The 13,037-nt window shown below is 36.5% G+C and overlaps 1 protein-coding gene across 1 annotated transcript; it reads left to right on the top strand.

Moving 5' to 3' along the window:
• Window positions 1–219: 219 nt before the first annotated feature.
• On the top strand, window positions 220–11,048 carry ptgis (prostaglandin I2 (prostacyclin) synthase). Its single transcript, XM_067374410.1, has 10 exons — window positions 220–353; window positions 458–581; window positions 1,422–1,597; window positions 2,136–2,282; window positions 3,459–3,580; window positions 3,798–3,979; window positions 7,013–7,151; window positions 8,324–8,505; window positions 9,632–9,783; window positions 10,827–11,048. The coding sequence occupies exons 1-10, from the start codon at window positions 289–291 to the stop codon at window positions 10,969–10,971; spliced, it is 1,434 nt and encodes a 477-aa protein (XP_067230511.1). The 5' UTR covers window positions 220–288; the 3' UTR covers window positions 10,972–11,048.
• The last annotated feature ends 1,989 nt before the right edge of the window (window positions 11,049–13,037 follow it).

Below are 13,037 nucleotides of genomic sequence, written 5' to 3'. Positions count from 1 at the left end.
CAACTTGAGGGAGAGTAAATTATGACAGAATTTTCATTTTTTTGGGTGAGCTATCCCTTTAAAGTAGGTTTTGATCTGCTTTATTTGTAATATAATCATCGCTAATCATCATGACGAACAAGTTGTTGTTTCCACTGAAACTTTCATGACAATAGTCATATTCAGGCTTACACGCCCACCGGACCGTAGTTGTGAATTTCGTAATGAGATGTGACGTATGTTAGTGTTGGTTTCAGTTGAGAGTATTTAACTTCTGGAAACCGGTGCAGGAGTTCATGCACACTCGTCATGATGTGGACCGCGCTACTATTGCTGGGACTCGCTGTTCTTTTTCTGTACGCGAGACGCACAAGGTGAGTCCATACCTGTCTGACGACGAACGATACTTTCAGTGAGAACTAAACTTTAAAAAATACACATCTCAGATAATTACGAATTAAACATGTCGTTTTTGCAGACGAAGAAATGAACCTCCTCTTGACAAAGGAATGATTCCTTGGCTTGGTCACGCGCTTGAGTTTGGAAAAGATGCTGCTAAATTCCTGACCAGGATGAAACAGAAGCATGGAGACATTTTTACAGTGAGTTCTTGTTCGGTCATATTTTCGTACAGTAAAAGAATACAGCACTCAACAAGCAGTCTGTCAAAAGGGGAAGTTTGTTAATGGGAAGTTGACAAATAGCAGGGAATACAGGTTAGCATTTACACAATTTTAATCGCGTTTTAGCATTTTTGATGTTCATTTTTTTATGTTATGAATGATGGATTATGGTTGTATGAGGCATCTATGGAGGGTCTTTTTAGTTGGCTTTGACTTTATTTTTACATAATTGAAATTACACCCAAAAAAACTAAGATTTACAAATACAGTGTAAAAACAAATGCAACTTTTCATGTGGCTGATAATGGAATCAATAAAGGTCTGCAGAATCTTAATTCTGAAATGTAAGGTTCAAATAACTAGACACTATGTTGCAAATATAATATATCAGAAGTTGTGATAAATTGTATTTTTGCAAGAATGTTACATTAACAAAATTACACGCTATGTATTTTACACATATGTACATAACAATTTAGATGCAATTATTTTGGGCATCTATGCATCATTGAATCATTCTTTTCCTGTTTATCCCTAAAAAGCTGCTTTGAAACAATCTTTATTATATAAAGCGCTATATAAATAAAGATGACTTGACTTGAGGCCTCTTGCAATCAGAAGTCTTGATGCATTGACCTTGGTGTATAACATAACCGATCCTTAGATGGCTGTTTTCTTAATACGTCTTTATGTAGATATTACTGTAATAATGAAAAAATAGAGATGTTTTAAGATACAAATCTTGTTTTCTTTCATGACATTTCATGTGCCAACATTAACATTTTTCAGCACTAACCACACTAATCTAATGTGAACTAGGTGTGTGCAGCTGGACAATACGTCACTGTTCTGCTGGACTCAAACTGCTATGATGAAGTCCTGTCAGATGTGGTCTCGCTTGACCAGACTGGCTATGCTCAGGTCCTAATGAAGAGAATCTTCAGCCTAAATATGCCCAATCACAACCCTGAATCTGAGAAGAAAAGAGCAGAGATGTAGGTTTCTGATAATAAGTCTCACTTTCTTGAAGTAAACTTGAACTTAAATACAAGTTCTGTCATGAAACTTTAGGCACAGGCTGATAGGTCCTTAACTGAAGCACATTGTTTTAATATGGCAAAGCTAATTGGTTCCAGCTGTATCGGTAGTCAATGAGCTTGCTGCTAAACTTTCAAATACTTGGTCAGTGTCTGTTGTAAAGCAGTGCAGTGCACTTTCAGAAACTCTTCACCTTCCCCAGCTGAACCTGTATAGATCTGTTACAGCTAATTCATGTATTGTCGTCTATGTATTGGCAGTAGCAAATTCTGCACTAGCTCTGCAGCAACAGCAGCAGCATAGCAGATGTATTCCGCCAATACCAAACATATTAACACTGTCATATCGATTTACCATGCCAAAAACTCAGAGAGTTGTAATGACAGAAATATTTTTAAGATGTTTTAAAATACTATAGATTTTTTTTATAACATCAAAAAGCTTAAAAGTCAATTAATTTGAACCATATATATGTCTTTGTGTGTGTTTGATTAGGCATTTTCAGGGGACAGCTTTGACCCAACTTTGCAGCTCAATGCAGAACAACCTCCACTTACTCCTGACTTCTTCAGAAATGGGCTTTAAGATATCTGAGTGGAAAAAAGATGGACTCTTCAGTTTTTGCTACAGCTTGCTCTTCAAGTATGCCAACCTCTAAAATCAACATATTAGTAACCCCTTAAGACTATATGGGCTCGTTCACACAGAAAACGTTTTTCCATTACACAACACTACTTTTCCATTGTTTTATAATGTAAACACACACTAGACGGATGTCTTTAACCATAACACTTGTTATAAAAAGTGTAGCTCTCAAGTTAAGAGAATCAATGGAATCTTTTTTGATTCCATTGACTTTCTTCACGTGTTTTTATCAGCAAAACGTTCTGTGTCATGTTTCTTACCATAAGCAGAAACAGCAATGTGATATTATCAGCAGGTTACAGCATTCACACTGTACATATAGCAAAACCACAGCTGCAAATAGAGTTTCAGTGCTGGGACCATTTCTGTCACATTTAGAGAGCTGAATTCAGCAGGAAGCATGTTGAAAATGCACTATAAAACTAACTTGATGATAAAATTTTTAGTAAATCTCAATGGTCCTGATAACCATATTATAATTTATGGTCATTATTAGAGCAAGTGCTTAATGTTGTAACCTCATTTTATTTCATTTATGGTCTCAGTGATTTTGGCCAGTAAGACATGTTCCTGGATCAACATATTTTGTTAATGCTGGAACAACATTCCTGTCCAAAAATGTAGCCCTATCCCTAAACCTAACCCTACCCATAACTTATCCCTAAAATCAGAGGGAAATAACATTGATGTAGAAGCACCTAACCCTATTGTAAGCCTAAACTTGACATAAACTAAACTTGACATAGACAAAAGAATATTGAACGTCTTGGTTGATCCTGGAACATCTTGTTTATGGTAAAATGACGTTCCCTGCTTAGCTAAATACTCGATTTGGCATTCATTCTGTACCCATCAACAAGCAGAACCTGTCCCACCCAAAAGCTGGCACAATAATTATCACCTACCATTGTACAGATAGGACCAGTTGTCATGCCTCAACAAGGTGCAGCTCAATTATCTCATGTATGCCTTTAGGTCATGCAGTAAAACATTGTATTTTGCGACAATAGTGACAAATAAAAGACTTGAACGTTGTTTTAACAGATTTTAACAGTCTGGAAAAACCAGATTTAGTGCAAAATGATTCAGGCCCACTTAATTAGCTTTCTAGTTTTGATTTTTATGCTGTACATCCTCATACCTCTCATTTCCTGTCTCTCTTTTCCCCTCCAGGACTGGTTATCTCACAGTGTTCGGCGCAAAGAACAATAGTGCGGCGCTAACAGAAGTTTATGAGGAGTTTCGCCGGTTTGACAAGCTTTTGCCTAAACTGGCTCGAACTACTGTAAACAAAGGTAATGTTCATTTGAAAGAAACTGTTAGAAAAACAGATTTTCATTCTTCCAATATTTTTTCATTGTAAATTAATTTTCATTAGATGTTATTTATATAGCTAACCTGTTTTTTTTGTTTGTGTGTGTGTGTGTGTGTGTGTGTGTGTGTGTGTGTGTGTGTGTGTGTGTGTGTGTGTGTGTGTGTGTGTGTGTGTGTGTGTGTGTGTGTATACATTAGAGGAGAAAAAGATTGCAAATTCAGCACGGGAAAAACTGTGGAAATGGCTGACTGTGTCATGTTTAGATAGAAAACCAGAATACCAGTCATGGGTGGGAAACTATGTACAGCAACTTCAGGATGAAGGCCTTGATTCTGAGACTCAGAGGAAAGCAATGCTGCTCCAGCTATGGGTCACACAGGTGAGTTTCTCCCTGTCTCTCACTTAGTTGGCCCTTCACAAAACATACTGGAATATAAATCCAATGCAATGCAAAATAGTTACAAGAAGATGTTCTGTAAACATACACTATTAAGGTGCGTTCACGCGGCCTCGTAATTCCTGTAGTTACAAGATTCTAGCTTGTAAAAAGCGTTCACGTCCTCATAGAGCTCGTAATTACAGCTTGTAAGCTGGGAGTTTTCTGAAAGCTCCCAGATGTACCACGTGGCCGCTGTACCACCTGACCGCTGTAGATTGATTTATTAGGTGTTGATAGTGGTGCCATGGAAACGCATAATTCCCATTCCAAGGACCAAAAGGACGTGAACAGCTCCGAATATAACGTCACGTGTTGTCATTTCAAGATTCCGGTAAATACGAGGTGATGTGAATGCAGCTATATTCAAGAGTTAAGATGTTTTTGAAAGAAGTCTCTTATGCTCACTAAGGTTGCATTTATTTGATTAAAAATACAGCAAAAACAGTAATAATTTAAAATATATTTAATATAACTTTCTATTTTAAATTATTTTAAAATGTAATTTATTCTCATGATAACAAAGCTGAATTTTCAGCATCATTATTCCAGTCTTCAGTGTCACATGATCCCTTAGAAATCATTATAATATGCTGATTTACTGCTTAAGAAACATTTATTATTATTATCAGTGTTGTACAATGTTGTTGCACAATTGAGCTACTTAATATACTTTTGTGGAAGTAACACTTTCTTGCATGGAAAATCTCCTTTTGTATTTCACTTAGAAAACGGAAAAATTAATACAGCCAGGCTTAGAATAACATGTACTATTAGGTAAAGTAGTTGTTCATCGTCATGAACATTAGGGTGAGCTATTCCTTTTAGAATTCTTTTTGTCTGACAGCATGCTTAATCACTCAAAACTACATAATGGTGACACAGTAAATACCTTGAGGTTGCCATAGGGATAGGCTGTTTTGCACTCATTCTGATCTTACTGTAAACAAAAGAGAATGTCTCCTCTGGAATGCGAGAGTGTGTGATTTCACTCGAGCTCCTGACACTTCCATGAACACAAAACTTGACAAGCTGCCCAAAGCACACCTGAGACCGCATATCCTGAGGCCAAACAGCATGTACTGAATGATTCCTTTGTAACTGAAGGGAATTATGCAAAGGGTATTCATGCTTCCCTAGTATCTACAATAAATTTGACTGAATTATTATGTACGTTAGAGAAATGTGAATCAAGCTTGACAATGTAAAATTTCTAAATATGCACCTTGAGGCACAGTTAAAGGATTATATATAACTTCCTATGAAACACTGAGTATAGATTTACATTGTATACGCATCAGGACATCATGTGGCAGTACTCAAATTTAACCACATGAGAGCAGTATAACTAAAGAGAAATAGTTTGACTGTATAATGTGTGGTGCTTTATAGCTCATATTTAGGGTTAGGGATTTGAACAAACTCCTAACCATGAGTATTAAGCTTTAGCACAGAACCCATCCCCAGTTTGTGTTTTGCACATGAATGATACTGCAAATAAATAATATGGCTTGTTGAGGAGAAGTGTGCTATTACTTTTCGAAGCAATTAGGCTTAAAATTTTCCCCAACGAAGGAAGTGAGAGCTAAATCTATCAAATAGAATATCATATAGACTTAAGGCACTTTCACACCAAGAACCATAACGAATATTAGCATCCACATCAACAAACAATATTGTTGTTTATCACAAGCATGTGCTGCAGTTTTGTTGTCTGCTGCTTTAAATGCTTGAGCAGGAAAAAATTGAAAATTGAAAAATTGTTGTGAAAGTGATTCCAACAATACTGTTTCTCTGTTATCGTTATAGTTGTGGACTTTATCATTTAACTCATCATCCTTGGTATGAAATGGGCCTTTATCATAGAAACTTCCCAACAACACCCTAGAAACCACCTAACAATGCCCTAGCAAATGTACTAGGGCAGTAAAGACTTGCTGTGTTACCAATCAAAAACACATTTCAAATAAATGCTAATACATTTCTAATAAATGTCCTATTCAACAAACAATCCTGAAAACAAGTACAACAGTTTCCACAAAAATATTAAGCGCCACAACTGTTTTCAACACTGATAATAATAAGAAATGTTTCTAGAGCATCAAATCAGCATATTAGAATGATTTGTGAAGGATCATGTGACACTGATAACTGCTTTGGCATTACAGGAATAAATAATAATTTAAAACATATTCAAATAGAAAACCTAGTAATATTTCACAATATTACTGTATTTTTGATCAAATAAATGCAGCCTTTGTGAGCATAAGAGACTTCTTATAAAAACATTTAAAAATCCTACTGAGCCCAAACTTTTGAATGGTAATGTAGTTTTCTTCATATATACATTCTTCATCTATAATACCTAATCCCAAGCTAAAACACATAAACCTATACAGGAATTACCATGCATAATGTGTTGTCATAGCTTGCCACAGCATGTGATACTCTTATAAAACCAACAAGCAATGCAATTTCAAAATGTAAATGTATTGCATTGTTTAACAGGTTGTTCTCAAGTAAAATGAACCACACGGAAATGTCCTCACATAGAAAGCATTTCTTTGAGTGTCTGTCAATAAACCTGACAAAGCACAATTTCACCTAACAGTCTGTTTCAGTCTTCATCCCTCATTGACCTTGACTGTCAGTTAGGAGTCCCCCTGAACCCACAGCAATTGTTGTATGACAGGTTTAACTGCACTACTCCGCACACACTGACAGCAGTGTTGATATAAAACCACTTATGAAGAAGCAATATGCTGTAGGTTAGACCCTGCTGTATATTTATATGAAATGTCATAAATCTTGTGTCAGATCACTCTATCTTGTTTTCTTGGTTTTCTATCTTGTTCTTAAATAAGCTTACTCTAGATTTAAAGAGTAAAGCCAGACATTTGATGTAAAAAATATTCAGTGTCAGAACCTTTTTAGTGGTTGGTTTGAAAGTAATTTAAGGTATGTTTATGTCCTCAGGGAAATGCAGGCCCTGCTGCATTCTGGGTACTGGGCTACTTACTCACCAACCCTGAAGCTCTAAGGGCTGTGAGAGAGGAAATCCAAGGTGGAAAGCACCTCCGTCCAGAAGAGAGACAGAAAAACACTCCAGTGTTTGGTAGGTCACATCAGCAAGATAATTTATAATATAATTTAATCCATGTGATCTGGATCACATGACACCATTATTACACAGTGCTGGGAAAAAGTGCTTGAATTCACAACAGAATTAATAACATTTCTGTGAAATCTTGATTAACAGAATTCTCTGTTAAGTCATGTCATATCAAATAGTGCCGACATGGAAACTTATCTGACCTGATATCTGTGGTTTAACAGAAATAACTTGTGGTCTGTTTTCGAGTGCTTTTAAGTGCTTCTCACAACTTTTTCCCAGCACTTCATCGTTTAAAATATTGCCCAATTGTTTGTCCCCATTTGTAAAATTAAAAGTTTCACGATGTAGGAAAGCAAACACTTATTTAGAAATAAAAACCACTGTAGTAGATGCTGCAGAGGAGCACTTATTGGCTTATTAGCCATTTCCACATCCTAGTATATATTTTCAATATTTGTTAAATATAAAAATAAAACAAAAGTTAATATTCTCTTCATCTCAACTCAAGCTCAGTGCCTTTCTGTCAGGCCTCACAGTGCTGCCAAATCAGGGGCAGGTGCCACCTTAGAACTTAATGGCACCAGTGCTACTGCCCTCAAATTTGAGTCTGTAGCCCTGCAATGGTTTTCGAGGTCAGAAATGTAATAACGATGTTAAAAGAAAATTGTCTTTTCACTATAAAACAACAAGAAATGCTGTAAATATAGCCACAAATGTTGAGAAAAGCAGCGGTAAATTCAGCCATTTTAGGCCACAAAAATCAGAAAAAGTCCCGCTTAATGCTGGAAGGACTTATATGTATATATACACATTATATATTTACAAACGTTTATGTTAGATGCGATTAAATGTGATTAATTAAATAAACCAAATAGGTACGGAGTAATATTAATTAACTACATGTACTTACTGTACAGTTACGGTTAGGGTCAGGGTTTGGTTTAGGGTTAGTTACTTGTAGTTATGCATAATTTAATGTTATTACTTTAGTAAGTACATGTAGTAACATGTAACCACGTCACCTTAAAATAAAGTGTTACCATATATATATATATATATGTGTGTGTGTGAGTGTTCATGTACTCTTATATATTTCAGGACAGGAGTTACAAAACCATTCCATTCCATTTCAAATTTAAACCAAATTTTTGAAATGTCACTTGTTTTTACAGATAGTGTTCTTAGGGAGACGCTGCGTCTAACTGCAGCTGCTCTCATCACTAGAGAAGTGGTGCAAGATAAGAAGATTCATTTAAGCAATGGTCAAGCATACCAACTCCGACGGGGCGATCGCCTGTGCGTTTTCCCCTTCATCAGCCCTCAAATGGACCCGCAGATCCACCAACAGCCAGAGGTGCACTTTCAGATTCCACTTCCATCCTAAACTCAACCAAGCAGAGAGATGAGATTCACTTGCGGGAGAAATCATTTTATTACCTGAAGAAACTGTGCGAAATTTGTACTAAATTTCAAATTTGTATTGATTTTCACTTTATAAAAAATAGGTGCAATTGAAATAGACTCAAGAGCTTACACTGCTCTATTAACAGCCTAAACATTTTCATAGACTCACATTAAAGGTACCATGCCACATCTAGAATACAATAGAGACTTAGTGGTTGGCTCTTTTGAACCAGAGCAAGCCAGAATACCCTAGCAACCAAATAGCAATGCCGTATAAATCACCAACTACTGTACACAGGAACATGATAAAAACAACTCGAACACCTTAGCAATCACATAGCAACAAAAACATGAAAAAAAAATGTGTGTGTGTGTGTGTGTGTGTATATATATATACAATTATATATATAATTATATTTTTTCAAAAAAAGTTTAAAATGTTTTTAATGTTGCTATGCAATGCTAAGATTTTCTTTTTTACAGATAATACATTGCTAGTACATTGCTTTATTAACACACCTCACTTATTGATATAACCTAAACCTATTTATCTTGAACTTTATTGACGTCCACCATTATGATCAAGCTTGGATTACATTCTGCACAGGTCAAAGGGCTAATCTAGTGAGATATCTGGGATTAGCCATTCAAGTGCTGTCATTGGCACAAAGACAAATAGGGGGAAGGGGTCCACAGTTTATAGTCACTGCTGCTGATCCCACTATCTGTGCGAAACAGACACTCACACCACTTTGTAGGCCAAATTGCTGACTTTGCATACCGTAGTGCTGTGTATTGGCACTGTGCACTAAAGATCTGATCCAAGCTTCCATGTCAAGCATACTGATTAATAGTAAATTGATTAACAGCACAGCGAGATGCTGTTCCTGCAAGCAAACATTGGACGTGTATCACAAACATATCACATGAGCGCAGTTTCTTGCTTTATAATGTTTCATCAAGACAATCTAATGTTGTTGTCAGGTGCTACAAATATCATTATGATGTATTCATTTTACACTCAAAGACACAATAATTAAAATTTTAATTCTGCTTGTCTTCTTGTAATGCAACAGATGTTCCAGTTTGACCGCTTCCTTAATGAAGATGGATCAGAGAGAAAGGTCTTCTTTAAGGAAGGGACGAGGATGAAATATCCTTCCGTGCCCTGGGGGACCAAAGGCAACCTGTGTCCAGGACGCCATTTTGCAGTTAGTGCAATTAAAGAGTGAGTATAATAGCATTCAATACAACAATAAAGAGGAAACTTTCTTTAGTGTGTAATGTTTCTGTTTGAGCATGAAAAAGGTCAAAAGTTACAAAGTACAAAGTCTACTCCAAAAGAAGTTATTCTCTATATTCGCAAGCACTGTTTGGGAACTCCCTGAAGTGCTTTGATTGTAGCCTTTAGTTTTCTTCCGGAAACGTACATATCTCATTATTCCTCATTTAAATAATTCCTACCCAAGGCATATGGAAAACAAAGGGGACGGGTCCTGGGCTAAGCCTAAATTGATTGTAGAGACCATTGGTGGCAATTGTTCTACGATCAACGTAGACTTACGATGCTTTCAGGAAACGCAGCCCTGATTAAGTTGAGTTAGCAGTGAGATGAAACTCGCTGTTATGGTAAGGTGCGTGACATTTACGAAACACACTTGATGAGTTTTACCAATCACAACACAATGGTCTAACCGACCAATCAGAGCACAGTGCACTTATCGGAAGGAGAGACAGGAGCTAAACAGAGCGTTACTGACAGACTGGGAAGAGAGGTGCTGCAACAATGTAAAATATGTGAAAAAATAATGTGTTTTTTTGAACATTCAAGCCTGAAAACCTAATCTAGTAGACTCCAAAAACAAAATCAAGACTTTGGATGATGTCATAAAAGGTCCTCTTTTAGGTGCGGTCACATTTACTGTTGCTACGCAAAATTTTGCGGGCAAAATCCAATTATTTCAATAGAAATCCACATGATTGGGATTTTTGTATGATGCCGAAAAAGTTTGCTCGTGTTTAAGTTGGTTACTTGGATTCGCCACGTTGACCAACAGAAAGCTGCTTAGTTTGAAAGTGCCGTATGTTAACTTCATACATTAACAGACTATTGACAATGATGAATGGATCTTTTTTGAACGTATTAATGCGACTGCACCTTTAGTCCTTATCAACACCTGCTCTAAATACATCCATAAACTTTTGCATTTTTTATGCTTCTCTCTGTTAGCAACTATAATGACATTTGGAATCATTTTCTAATCCCTTTAGGCTTGTGTTCACAATCTTGACTCAATTTGATCTGGAGCTATGTGACAAGAATGCAACGCTGCCATTGGTAGACCCCAGTCGATATGGCTTCGGCATTCTTCAACCTGCGGGAGATCTAGAGATCCGTTACAGAAAAAGATCTTGACAGTGCTAATATGCCAAATCTTATTAAAACTGTACAGATAACAATAGCCTTTTTTACAACAATGTTTTTAACAATGTCTTGAATACTTTTTGCAATAATAAATATTGTATTTTTTTAAACTCTGGTTTACTCATCTCTTAAAACATGATGTCATTTGGGTTTACTATTGTCACGATCCCTGCCTTTGTTCTCTGTGTCTCCATTGTGTGTTCACCTCATGTTGCTGCTCTTCTTGTTAGTTACTATGGACACTCATTGGACCACGCCCCCTTGTTAACTCATTACCTTGTTAAGCTTGTTTAGTCTTGTTTTCTCACCCTATATAAGCCTGGTTCACTCATCCATTCCCTGCTAAGTCTTGTCTAGTGTTTAACTGCAATTCTGAGCTTTCGGGCATTTGTTCCCGTGTTCTTGGTTTTTGATCTTTTCCTGTTTCCTGGATTCCCCTGTTTGCCTGTGTGTTTCTGCTTAGTTGTTTGTTTGGACAGCCTTCCTGTGGATTTATGACCATTTGCCTGTTTTTGACCTTGAGTGTGGATTACCCTTTAAATACAATCCCTTCAACATAAAAGTCCACACAAAACAGGCACAAAACCAGGATTGTGACAACTATTCTTACTTCACTGAAGAAATATTCCATCCAGAGGCCCATTCAATATCTCCAAAACACGCTTAACATTTTTACACTTTTCTAATGCAATATTAATTTTGATAACCTGCTTTAAATCCCCTCCATGAAAAATGCAGAATCGCTCAGATGTTTAAGTGTATTTTCTGCAAAGTTTTGTTTGTCAGGGTCAAACTAATTGTAAACCAAAGCAAATGTGCTACTATAGTGAATAATGGTCACATTTTGGAGAATGCATGCCTGCTTTGTTATACAACAAAGTTAAAGCTTCGATCTGTCTACAGTGTTTGACTAGGGGTTACCTCAGGGTAAAATGCACTTTTGATATTTTTTTTTTCTCCTAAAACACTACATAGCAACAAGCAATCACCTCATCACTTTCCTAAATGCCTGTTTACTGGGAAAGTGATCCATTATGTGCAATAATAAAAAATATTATAATAATAAAAATCTAATTTAATATATGTTGTAATATATATATATATATATATATATATATATATATATATATATATATAAGAAGCAGATTTAGGTTTCTAGTGAAAATCCCTTTAATTATCACATTTATTTTGAGACAAAATACTTGTTTTAAAGTCTTTTAAAGTATGCATAACAAATTATGCTTGCACATATGTCTACACTGCTATGAATGAAGACAGAAAAGTCAATCTCAGCAGATCATGAAGATTACTATTTACACTCTAAATAATAAGGATAGATAATTTGCTGAAATTCAATATAAGGTCTTCTGAAATGTGATGATTGGAGAGACCAAAGAGCATCTTAGTAGAGCTACCGTGCTTCATCTTGGTAAAATATTAAATCAAACTCACATATTCAAGGAGCTGCAGCTATGGCTGAACTGACTCATATAGGTTGCTTGAGCACTGCTCCAAAAAGCTGATGTATTTCCTAACGCATATGAAATAAGTGGCTAGTTTTCTGTATTGCCCTCTCTTCAGGCGCCATTTTCACACAGGTTACTCGTAACGACACACAAGGAGCTGCTCCAAGAGCCTCTTGGAGCTGGGTGGCAAGGGTTAAGCTCGCCGTCTCTCTGCCATTGGGCGGTGAGACTACGGCGAGCCAGCCATCTGCAAGGAAAGCAGCTGTCGCCTTCACGCAAGAGATGTTAGACATCAGTAAACGAAAACAGTGTGGATTCACCCCAAGACTTGTTGATCTTTTTCCATGAGAAAAAAGCGGCGCGATATGTGCCTGTCTGGAGAAGATGAACGAGCTGCTGTGTGGCTTATTTAAACTGTGGCGTCCCTGCGTTTTCACCCATTTAAATGCTTAATTTCACACCGCTGTCAGCAATAAGTCTTCACAAATTAAGGTGGGTTTTTTGTCTACCGATATTTATCAGTCTACCCAGTTTTTATAAATGTTTACCTTGTGCTTAAGTATTATTGATCGTATTGGAAATTTCTGCCGA

The sequence above is a fragment of the Chanodichthys erythropterus genome, chromosome 21 (assembly GCF_024489055.1).
Source record: "Chanodichthys erythropterus isolate Z2021 chromosome 21, ASM2448905v1, whole genome shotgun sequence".
NCBI lineage: Eukaryota > Metazoa > Chordata > Actinopteri > Cypriniformes > Xenocyprididae > Chanodichthys > Chanodichthys erythropterus.
This window is presented reverse-complemented; position numbering and strand designations above follow the sequence as displayed.

Coding starts and splice junctions, on each gene's coding strand:
- ptgis (XM_067374410.1), top strand. CDS start 289: ATGATGTGGACCGCGCTACTATTGCTGGGACTCGCTGTTCTTTTTCTG. Junction 354..457: donor CTGTACGCGAGACGCACAAG/GTGAGTCCATAC, acceptor TCGTTTTTGCAG/ACGAAGAAATGAACCTCCTC. Junction 2,283..3,458: donor TGCTACAGCTTGCTCTTCAA/GTATGCCAACCT, acceptor TTTCCCCTCCAG/GACTGGTTATCTCACAGTGT.